General features: G+C 33.4%; 1 protein-coding gene across 1 annotated transcript in view; it reads left to right on the forward strand.

The window, feature by feature from the left end:
• IFT80 (intraflagellar transport 80) overlaps positions 1-12738 on the forward strand; it is a 106603-nt gene that overhangs the window by 21382 nt on the left and 72483 nt on the right. The window contains exons 4-5 of the mRNA XM_033090443.1: positions 3603-3713; positions 5204-5272. Coding sequence (XP_032946334.1) covers positions 3603-3713; positions 5204-5272 — 180 coding nt within the window. The remainder of the gene's footprint in view (positions 1-3602; positions 3714-5203; positions 5273-12738) is intronic.

The raw sequence follows: 12738 nt of genomic DNA on the forward strand, positions 1-12738 counted from the left end.
ATTGGTCATTTGTGTGTCTTTGGAGAAATGTCTATTCAGTTCCTCTGCCCATTTCTTAATTGGATTGTTTGGTTTTTTTGTTGTTGTTGAGTTGTATGAGTTCCTTATACATTTTGGATATTAGCCCCTTATCAGAGGCATTGTTTGCAAAAATCTTCTCCCATTCAGTTGGTTTCCTCTTTAGTTTGTTGATGGTTTCTTTTGCTGGAAAGAAGCTTTTCAGTTTGATATAGTCCCATCATTTACTTTAGCTTTTACTTCCATTGCCCTTGGGGTCAAATTCATAAAATGCTCTTTGAATCCAAGATCCATAAGTTTAGTGCCTATGTTTTCTTCTATGCAGTTTATTGTTTCAGGTCTTATGTTTAGGTCTTTGATCCATTTTGAGTTAATTTTGGTACATGGTGACAGGTAGCAGTCTAGTTTCATTCTTTTGCACATGGCTTTCCAGTTCTCCCAGCATCATTTATTGAAGAGGCTGTCTTTTCTCCATTGTATATTTTTGGCTTTTTCTTGAAAATTATCTGTCCATATTTACGTGTGTTTATTTCTGGATTCTCAATTCTATTCCATTGGTCTGTGTGTCTGTTTTTCTGCCAGTACCATACTGTTTTGTTTACTGTTGCCCTGTAGTACAAGCTGAAGTCAGGGAGTATCATACCTCCAGCATTATTCTTTTTTCTTAGGATTGCTTTGGCTCTTCGGGGTCTTTTGTGGTTCCATACAAATCTGACGTTTTTTGTTCTATTTCTTTAAAAAATTCCATTGGGATTTTGATGGGGATTCCATTAAATCTATATATTGCTTTGGGTAATATGGCCATTTTAACTATGTTGATTCTTCAATCCATGAACACGGAATGTCTTTCCATTTCTTTGTGTCTTCTTCAATTTCTTTTAAAAATGTTTTCTAGTTTTCAGTATATAAGTTTTTCACATTGTTGGTTAAGTTTATTCCTAGGTATTTTATTCTTTTTGTTGCAATTGCAAATGGATTTGTTTTTCTTATTTCTTTTTCTCAGATTTCATTGTTAGTAATAGGAATGCAATGGACTTTTGTACATTGATTTTGTAGGCTGGCAATTTTACTGTATTTGTTTATTTTTTCTAATAACTTTTTGGTGGGGTCTTTAGGGTTTTCTCCATATAGCATCATGTCATCTGCAAAAGTAACAATTTAACTTCTTCATTCCCAATTTGGATGCCTTTTTATTTCTTTCTCTTTCCTGATTGCTCTGGCTTGGACTTCCAACACTATGTTAAAAAGCAGAGGTGATAGGGGACAGACAGCCCTGTCGTGTTCCTGAATATAGAGCAAAGGGCTTCAGTTTTTCACTGTTAATTACGATAGTAACTGAGGGTTTGTCATATATGGCCTTTATTATGTTGAGGTATTTTCCTTCTATACCCATTTTATTAAGTGTCTTAATCATAAATGGATATTGTATCTTGTCAAATGCTTTTTTCTGAATCTATTGATATAATCCTATGATTTTGTCCTTTATTTTGTTTATATGGTGTATCACATTGATCGATTTGCATATGTTGAACCATCCTTGTGCCCCTGGGATGAACCCCACTTTGTCATGATGTATAATCTTTTAATGCATTATTGCATTCGACTTGCTAGAATTTTGTTTAGGATTTTGTATCTGTATTCATCAGAGATATTGGTCTGTAATTTTCTTTTTTGTGTTATCCTTACCAAGTTTTGGTGTCAGGGTAATGTTGGCCTCATAAAATGAGTTAGGGAGTATTGTCTCTTCTTCAGTTTTTTGGAAGAGTTTGAGTAGGACCAATATTAGATCCTCTCTGAATGTTTGGTAGAATTCACTAATGAAGCCATCTGGTCCCGGAGTTCTGCTTTTGGGTAGGTTTCAGATGACTGATTCATTTCTTTACTGTTGATCTTTCTATTTAGATTTTCCAATTCTTTGTGATCAGCCTAGGAAGGCTATATGTTCTACGTCCATTTTCTTCTAGGTTATTGAATTTGGTGGCATACAGTCCTTCATAGTATTCTTGGATGACCCTTTGTATTTCTGTGGCATCCGTGATAACTTCCCCCTTTCATTTTTGATTTTGCTTATTTGTGTCTATCTCAGTGAGTCTAGCCAAGGGTTTGTCAATATTATTATCTTTTCAAGAACCAGCTCTTGTTGCATTACTTTTTCTATTGTCTTTTTGTTCTCTATTTCATTTAGTTCTGCCTCTGATTTTTATTATTTTCTTTCTCTGCGACTTTGGGTTTCATTTGTTCTTCTTTTTCTAGTTCTTTAAGGTGTAACATGAGGTTATTTATCTGGAATTTTTCTTGTTTCTTGCGATAGGCCTGTAATGATATAAATTTTCCCTCTTAAAACTGCTTTCACGCATCCCCCAAATTTTAGGTAGGATGTATTTTCATTGTCATTTGTTTCTATGTATCTTTTGATCTCTCCTCTTATTTCTCCTTTGACCCAGTCGTTCTTTAAAAGTATATTGTTTAATCTCCAAATGTTTGTGGTTTTTCCTGCTTTCTTTTTGCAGTTGATATTCAGTTTTAAAGACTTGTGATCAGAGAATATGCTTGGGATGAATTCAATCTTCTTAAATTTGCTGAGGCTAGTTTTATGTCCCAATATATGGTCTATCCTTGAGAATGTTCCTTGTACACTAGAAAAGAATGTATAGTCTGATGTTCTAGGATGAAGTGCTTTATAAATGTCAATTTTGTCCATTTCATCTAATGTGTCATTTAGGGCTGCTATTTCATTATTTATTTTCTGTTTGGATGATCCATAGCTGTTGATAATGTATTTAGGTCCTTGACTATAATTGTGTTTTGGTCAATTTCTCCTTTTAGTTCTGTTATATAGTAGTTGCTGAAGGGGGCATAAATATTGATGACTGTTATGTCTTCTTGTTGTATAGTCCTTTTTATTATTATTGAAATGTCCATCTTTGTCTCTTGTTACCTTTTTTAGCCTGAAGTCTGTTTTATCTGATATCAGTATGGCTACACCTGATTTTCTCTGAATACCATTTGCTTGGAGTGTCAGTTTCCACCCTTTCACTTTGCGTCCATATTTGTCCTTGTAGCTGAGATGTGTGTCTTGGAGCATATGTTGGGTTTAGTTTTTTGATCCAGTCTGCTACTCTGTGCCTTTTTATTGGTGAGTTCAGTCCTAAAATTTTAAAATAGGCTTTCAGTTGTATCTTTTAAAAGCATTTAAAGACTATCTTGGTTCCTCTCCTCTCTACCTTTTCTAAAGTCTGTAAAAACAAAAGAAATAGAAAGGGCTTTCTTGACATTTTTTTGGCCCCCTTGATCATATGCCAGCAGAGTTTATTGTCCTTCTTATTGTCCTTCTGAACTATCATAATATGAGATACGTATTTGCTGTTACACCACTTGTCTTAAGATTTTGTAGTTTTGTTTTGTGTCTGCTTTCCAATAGATTTGTGTGTTCCTTGAGAGTAAGAATACTTATATTATTTGCTCTTTTGTCTCCAGTACTACCTAGCACTATGCTAACCAGTCTAATGGAGGTACTCAACAGATGTTTGTGATTGAATAAATTATTTTCAAAAAATAGATTTCTCAAGTATAACTTCTTTTAGGTAAATTTCATCTGATTTCCAAGTTAGGAAGAGTGGAAAAAAGTGTAGAAGCTCACTGTGGAGCAGTACTTGCAGGAAGATGGAATTATGAAGGAACAGCATTAGTTACAGGTAAGTTGTCTGCAAAATGACATTTTAAATAATTTTTTAAAGAAAATTTCCAAAGGAACAAAATATTCTTATTTAGCAAAGTTTTGCACTAATAGCAAGTAATTGGCACATTATTGATCTAGACTGCTATACAATGCTATAATTGAGAATGTCATTATTATTAGTTTTCTTATATGACTTATGGAGAATGTACTGTCAAAGAATGCTTTTGGAATGATCAAGTAGAGAATAAATAAAAGTTGTAATTCTTTAAATTCTAAAATTCAACATAATCTCATTTAATTGCCCTTTACCCGTTTTAGTCTCCCATCTCCTGTCCTACTGCAAGGATTCTCCTCTTCACCTATTGTATGTTAGCTATTTTTGCATAAGAATTACCCCAAAAGTTAGTGACTTAAGATTATAAATATGTATATCTCACAGTTTGGCTGGGTGGTTCCGTGCTACACTCAAGAAGTTGGATGGAGCTGCAGTCATATGAAAGCCTGATTGGGTTTTGAGGATCTGCTTCCAGGGTAGCTTACTTCCATGGCTGTTGGCAAGAGGTCTTAGTTCCTCTCTGACTATTGGCAGAAGGCCTTACTTAGTTCCTCACCACTTGGGCCTTTCCACAGGGCTGCTTGAGTGTTCTAACAACATGACAGCTGGCTTTGCCCCAAGTGAGTGATCCAAGAGAGAGCAAGATGGACACCACAGAATGTTTTATGACCCACTTTCAGAAGTCATACTCTATCATTTCCACCACATTCTCTTAGAAACAAGTCACTAATATAGGCTCCACTGAAGGAGAGAGACATTAAACTCCACATCTTAAACAGGAGGAATAACGAAGAATTTATGGATATGTTTTAAAACCACCACACCTATTCCCTGGGCCTTCTGTAGGACTTTTCTCAGTGAGTTGTCCTCTTCTCTTGCCTGGTTTTTTCAATTGCTCTTTTTCCAGTGGTTTCTTTTTCAGTGTATAAATGTCTTCAGATGTCATCTGTCATGAAAATTGAGAAGAAAGAAAAAAATCCCTCCGTTAACAATAACTCTCTCTAGCTACAAGTTCCTCTTCCTTTCTTCCCCTTTCAGGCAAGCTATTCAAAAGAGTAGTCTACTACTTCATCTACTCAGTCCCCAACTCACTGAAATTTGGCTGCAACTCATCTTATTACACTGAAAACACTTTTCTTAGAGTTCTAGTATGGAGATTTCAGTGAAAATGAAAGCATTATTTGGATAATATACTCGTAAATCTTCTAATATTAAAGGAAAAAATTTTGTCCTGGAAGTCAGGCTACTTGATAATATTGTTTTCAAAGTAATTTTAATTAAATTTTATTGTTATGAAGCACTGTCATTTAATTAAATTTTGTCTGAATTTTAAATATGGATTAATACAGATGCTACAGGTTATATGTAAATTTAATGTTTGTATATGTAAATTTAATGTTTAAATTTATTTCTTATAGATAAAACCGTCAACTATTATTTTCTCTTTATAGTTGGAGAAGATGGACAAATAAAAATCTGGTCAAAGAGTGGAATGCTGAGATCAACTTTAGCTCAGCAAGGTATGTATATAATCAGTAAACATGTCTTAATATTTTCCTTTAAAAAACCAGTCTAATATAATTTCTAAGACTGATTTTGCTCAGGTTCAAAACCTGAAATCTTTTATTTCCTTTTACACTTTTTCCTTTTCCTTTCCATATTGTCTGGTGGATCAAGGTACTTGTATTATTCAAGCCAGGAAATACTCAAGGGCCATTTCTTTGTTAGTGAATCTATACAAATGAAGTTATAGGCTAATGATTCTTTTTAAAATAATTCCGAAGCATTATGAGCATATCCTATCTGGAATAGGATTTGGTGTCTAGTTAGGTAAACAATAGTAATTGAAAACATTGAGTTTCTCCTTACTTAAAAAGTCCTAATAATTTGATAATATTAGCACCCTTTCTAAATTATGTTGTATATTGGTTACTATACTAATGGAAGGGAGCAGCACACCCGGATGATCCAAAACTTGGAAAGCTACAACTACTTCAGCAGCATCTCAGTTTTCCATGTTAATCAGGATGAAGTACCTCATAAAGTCAATCCAGGGTCATTCCTGTTGGGATTTAGATACATAGGGTTTTTTTCTATATAGCAGATTTATTTCCTAATTAGATTTTACCTAGGAACAATAAAGCAGTTTGAAATAAAGCAGTTGACCTGAGCACGTACTAGCTGATCTTCAGGAACAGGTTGCCAAAAAGCTTGCTTGGCAGACTATTCTTCAGAATTATATGATAAAGTCATGTTGTGAAGCATTTTCAATAAATGATTTCCAAAAATTTCCAGATTCGTTTTTAAATCATGTTTGCTCTTAGGATAGTATTAAAATAGTTCCAATTCTTAACGTTAACCAAATGTTAGCAAAGGTAACCAGAAGTACTAGAGAGTACTTCTCTCCTGAGCTTAAATCTTCACTATAGATAATCTCCAAATAGGCTATTTATCCACAAGTAGAAAATTTAGAGATGGTAGAAGCATTCAGGGTGAATTTCAGTTAGGAAAAAAATACTAATTTCTGTTACTTTAGCAATAAAACGTACCTTTAGAAAATAAATTTATTTTAATCTTCTAGTGGGCATAGGATATCCTTTTGGCTTTTATAATTTTTGTTAGGGCTAATTATTTGACATTCTCATTTTATGATGTCTGACTTATGAGCAACTGACAGAGTTTTTCTATCAGCCCCCTTGGAAACAGGGACTGTGGTTCTTTTCTGCTGTTGCTGCTGAGACATAATCTTTTTTCTTTTCTTTTCTTTTACTAACTGTGTTGTCTACAAAAGACACAGATCTCAGAGAAATTCTGAAAGCGTGTATCCACTACCCACTACAGTAATCTGAATTCTTGCCTAAGATCCTTCATCAGTGACCCCCTAAGGCTGCTTGTGTTTCCTTAAATTCTTCCCAGTCACCTCCTTCCCTTTTACTATCTTTGGATTCACCATTTTGGACTTCCAAAGTCTAAAGTTGAGACATAGAATAAGTTGTTTAATATAAACATTGTTAATTATAGAGGGTAGGTGACAGTGCTATAGTTTACCTGTATAATGGATCTGGAACCAAATTGCTACTTATTTGACTCTTACTGAGAAAATGCATTTAGAGTTCCCAAATTTGCAAGGGCAGTTGGAAGCAGAGTATGTTCATAAATTAAAAACTTTTTGTAAATCGGAGGTCATAAACTAGTGCACTGTGGGCTAAATCTGGCTTACTATCATGATAGAGGCCATATATTAAATTAGGACATTTCATATACAAATTTGGATTTCTCATGTCTTGAAAACTGGAAGATCTGGCAACATTAAGCCTGCTTTTCAGAATAAATGCAATCAGCTGAAGTTCAGTAGTGGCTGCTCCGTTTTTCGTTGGATTTGCAGCTTCTTTTCTTATTTTTCTTACACTCTACTCATTTATGCTACATGGTAGAATACAACATAAATCTGTAGGAATTTGAGTTTGCAACCCCTGTTTTCAATAATAGTGATCATAAAATTTTGATTGTTAGTATGTACTGTGCAAGGAGCACTTAAATCTTTTTATTTTATTTTTTAAGTATTAATTTTTAATGGATAGTACATTCACATGGTTCAGAATTTAAAGCACATAAAAGGGTAAAAGTTACCCCTTAAATACTATTTCTGTCTCTCATGTTACCCTGTTGTACAGTCACCCAGCAGACATTCCCAGAAGCAACTGTGTAACTTTTCTTATGTATCAAATTTGTTTTGTATATTCCTTTTTTGTCTTTTGTAAATAAGTGGTTGCGTACTGTATCTACTGCAATGTGTTCCTTGCTTATTTTCACTTGAGTCATGAACTATCTTGGAAATAGTTCTATATCAGAAAATAAAAGTCTTCAAGTTGTTTTTCCAAAGTGTGTGTACCATTTTACATGCCCACTAGAACTATATGAAGGCTCCAGTTTCTCCACATTCTCAACACTTATTATTGGCTGTCTTTTTTATTATAATCATCCTAGTAAGTGTAAGTGGTATCTCATTGTAGTTTTGATTGCGTTTCCCCTAATGGCTAATGATATTGAGCAGGCCATTTGTATATCTTCTTTGGAGAAATATCTATTCAAATCTTTTGCACACTTTTTAATTGGGTTGTCTTTTTATTGTTGAATTGTAAGTGTTCTTTATATATTCTGGTTAATAGACTCTTATTAGATACATGAGTTGCAACTATTTTTTTATCCATTCTGTGATTTTCCTTTTCACTTTCTTGATGATATCTTTTGAAACACAAAAGTTTTAATGAAATTGTTTATCCATTTTTTTTCTTTAATTGCTTTTCAGTTTAGTGTCATGTCTTAGAGAACATTGCTTAATCCAAAGTCATGAAGATTTACACTTATATTTTCTTTTAAGAGGTTTAGTGTTTGCATTTAAATCTATGATCCATTTTGAGTTAGTTTTTGTGTATGTTGTTTATTGTGGAGAGGGATGGGTCATACTCTTCTTTTTTTTATTCCTCCCAACTAGATGGGTAAATAGGATGCTCTTAAAAGCTAAGATGCAGATTATGTCATGTAATATAGGTCATTTTATTATATATTTATATCATGTGATGTTATTTTCTGTCAACATTCCAAATAGCTATAATGTCCTTAACATCAAATGGCTGTGAAAGGATCTATCATTCTTATCTTATTTGAATCCTATTACTTATTCTTCTCAACCTCAAAGTTAATGTTAATTATAAGATTAACGAGCAAAATTAAATTAGATAGATGTTCTTATTTTAGTTAACCTACTGGTATTTCAACTGAGTCACCTGATATCTTTTTCTAGATTAAGGATTACAAATTTACTATAGAGCTATGCATCTAACTTTTGAGGTTTTGATCATTGGTGTCACTCACATTTTCCTAATCAGGCAAAGACTTTTCCTGTTTTATCTCTGGGAAAAATCATTAGAGAAGCTAAGTTATAATGATACTAACTTTAAAAGAAAAATTCCTGGTTATTCATAAGATTTGTTTGATTTATTAGAAACTGGGGTGATTATAAATCTGAACTATTGAGAGCTGAATGCTAAAGAGTCAATTAACAAAGTCAAGTTAGGTGGGGGTGGGGGGACTCTTGCCTCTTTTGAAAAGAAATATTGTAAATTTTGGTGCAAATGAAATAACATAAGCCTGAATTATTGTACAACTTGGAATTCAATAAACAATGTGGAAAGCGTCCTTGTTTATGTTATACTTATTCCTTGATGAATAGAAATTAATTCCTGAATTCATTTCTTGATGATTGGAACCAGATGTACAGAGAGAAAAAGTCACAGTCATTATCCTCTTCTCTAATACAGAAGAAGCATCAATCCCAAGTTTTTTGGGGAAAATTTGACTTAGTTTAAAAATAATTCTTACTTGTGCCTCTGAAGAGTTATTTTTCCTTATTAGAGAAAAATAATATGTAGGCTGGTGATGCTTATTATAATTAAGCCCTATCTTGTGTTACATTGTATATTGTAATTATAGATTAAAATTAGAATAGGTAATACTGCAAACCTTTTTCAGTTGGAAGAATGGCATGACAAAACATGGAACCTGTCCCTAATGAGCTTAGTAAAGGAAGTCAACTGGAAATACGAATAACTGTAATACAAGGCAGAATGTGCTCATTGCTCTAAGATACTGTGGAAGGACAAGGAAAGCAGAGATTAATGGTTTTTTTTTGGGGGGGGGGTGGAGAAAGTATCAGAAAGGCTTCCTGGCAAATATTGCAGCATCTTTGACTGGGCTTTGAAAGATAAAGAAATTAGGTAAGGAAATGGGCTTGTTGGCAGTGGATTGTTGCTGTGGAGGAAGTTAGATGATCAGAGGTAGAATGGCATAAGGCATGGAAGTCAGGTAAGTGGGAGCAGACCCTCTGGGCCAAAGTGTAGGTTGTGTGAAGAATAGTACTGCCAGAAGAACCAAGACATGGATGATCTTGGATGCTAAATGGAGTGTTTTGGAGTTGCTTCTGTAGCTTTTTATTCTAAAACCTAAAAAAAAAAAAAAAAAAAAAAAAAAAGATTTGAGCGCAAGAGTAAGAGATAAGGGTTGTCATTTAGGAAGAATACCTTAGCAGTAATATGTAGGATACATTAGAGGAGATAGAGGTTAAATGGGGTGGCCAGTAAGGAGGTTATTAAAATATTCTGTGCTAGTGTTGATTAAGGCTTGAACAAAGGCAGTGGTGATAGAATTGAAAAAAGTGAATAGTTCTCCGTAGCTGAGAGGAATGGATACCCTGTAAGAGGTAGAGAATTCAGAAGGAAGAATAAGTGAGGGGATATGTGTGGAGGGATGAAAGCTTTGAATTTGTAGAGTTTGAAGTTCTGACATGTCTTTGGGGCAAGTGGAACTGTTGTGTTAGAGCTTAGAGGTAAAGGCTGAAATATTAGTGTGACAGTCAGTTACAGAAAGGTGAAAGGTGAAGCTATGGGGGAAGTCGAGATCCCCAAAGGAGAGGTGGCTGATAGAAACTAAAGAAACAAATGCCTTCATTTAAACTTTTTCTCTGTACTGACACAGTGACATATCTCACCAAAAAGTTGCTTTTTTGTGTAATAAATCCCACTTGATTACCTATTGTTAGTACATGTCCCTACAAATAGAATGAAGGAAATAATTCTTCATTTTTGAATTCTTAATTTGGCAACAAACAAACAAAAAAAGAGTACCTACTCCCATGAACAACACAATAAATAAATGATTGCTTATTGCATTACAAAGTAATTTCTAGTAGCAGTCACGAACAGATAGTGTTTATATAGTTCCAGACTCTGTTCTAAGCACTTTATTTATAGTCACTTAGTTTAGATCTATATTGTATTCAAGGCAAAGATAGCTAATGCTTCATTATAATAGTGAAGAGTTTGTTTCAAAAGCATTCTTAAAAACATGCAAAAACAACATTTTTAGGGGATACCTTTTAGTATGAATGTGAAAAACATGGTATATTTAACCATGTACTTCCTTAAAACAATTGAAATACATTTTTGTCTCCTCTTCTGTGGTTTAAAATGCCTTCAACAGGTTGAAAGAATTTAGATAATTTGTTTTACAGAGAGATAAGGGTCTGACATTTAACACAACCCCAGGTGCATGTGGTTTCTTAAAAAATGTCAAAAAGGTCACATGATCTTAGTGTACAAAGTCAGAAAAACAAGATCTTTTGAGTGTCTTAACTGAAATGGAACATAAATAAAAATTCCCAATATAAAAAGCAAGAAATTACTTAACTCTAATAAAACTATTTTTCTTTTTTTGGTCCATTTTTTGTTAATGATGAAATTAAAAACATCTTGTTTTAAAGTTATTCAATCTGAAAAGCTAAATATGTTATTTCCACCTGACTTTGTAAAGTGAAGTGTATAGCACTGGGAGTAATTCAGTGTTTTAATAAGTGTGTTTTTAAAAACATTTTATATAGTATGTTTTTGTTTCAAATGCTAATAGATTGATTTCATCATAATAGAAATCATTATTTTCTTTATGAAGCTAATTTATCCACTTTCAATAATAATCTTTATTAGAACTACCCAAATTGGGAAATTGTACAGCGATGTGTGGTATATCTCCTTTTAGAAAAGGAAACATTCATATACACAGTAATTCCACACTTAATATTTTATTATAAGGGGTGAATATAATGAAGACTTTCCTTAGTTCTTGATGTTTTATCCATTTTGAATATTGATGGTTAGGAAGATTGAACTAATGAGACTTAGCTATTGATCTTATTTAGGGTTGCTTATTTATCATAAATAGCTCCATATTTATTTTTTGATGGAAGGAATGTGGTTAAAAACCACATGTTATAACAAAGGAATTATTTAACTTATCTCCATAAGCTTATTTTGTTTTAAACCATAAGTTATTATACCTGTTTCTTTAACATTATTATTGTTTTAAAAATTGTTTTATAAACAAGAAATGAATAATCTCCAGGTCCAAAAAGGAAAAATAAGTATTCTGAAGATCTATAAGTTTTATAAACAAGGAAATGGTGACACAGCTGACTTGATGGGGCCACAAATTCAATGTTAAAGAGGACAAAAGCGTCCCTAGCTCCTCATCCTATACCCCAACGGTGCCTTTTACCACAACTGAAGGGCTAGAGTCACATCCTGTATAACTCAATGGGAGTTGTATTTACTGAATTATTTCCTTGGGGGTAGACATTTGTCATAGTTTAATATATACCCCAGGAAAGTGTAATTTTATCAAATGTATTCTTGAAGATTTGATAGTCTGTAATTAAAATATATTAATTTACTTTTTTGCACAATAATTACAACTATAATAACGGAAATTAAGAAGGTACCTATAATTCCACCACCTTATCAAATAAGCTTTCCTCCTGTTCCCTCCTAGTCCTCACCCAAGAACCACATTTGAGATATGTGAAATTTTTATTTACATTTTCTGGGGAGTTTATTAGAGTTGAACTCTGTTAATTTGAAGGTATACTTGTTTTTTTAAAATTTCTTTTATTGGGTAATATTGGGAACAGTGTGTTTTTTCAGGGCCCATCAGCTCCAAGAAAGTATACTTTTGAAGCCCAGGTCAGCTCCTGGCTACTTCCAAAGAATATTCCAAGAGAACGTACTTACCAAGTACAGAAGAAGGAGGAGTGCCTTCGGAGGTTGGCTGTCTCACTGGCCATCTGTAGGTTCCTCTGATACAGAACAATCCTAGATGTCATTGACTAAACAGGATATTTAGATGCAATAAAATGTCTTACCTAAACTGTGGAAGATATCTTCAGGATTTTTTTTGGACTAGGTTTAAATTAGACTTTCTAAGTCTTGTAAACGACTGAGACTTGCTCTCTGCTGGATTCTGATTGGGAAGAAAATGGCACAAAAAGAGTACGATGCCACTTGAACACAAGCTTTTATCTTGCTGACATGTATTCCCCATTGATTACTGATTACTCCCTGTTGATTAGCATCGGTTGGATTTACTGTTTAAATAAATA

Source organism: Rhinolophus ferrumequinum, chromosome 2, assembly GCF_004115265.2.
Source record: "Rhinolophus ferrumequinum isolate MPI-CBG mRhiFer1 chromosome 2, mRhiFer1_v1.p, whole genome shotgun sequence".
NCBI lineage: Eukaryota > Metazoa > Chordata > Mammalia > Chiroptera > Rhinolophidae > Rhinolophus > Rhinolophus ferrumequinum.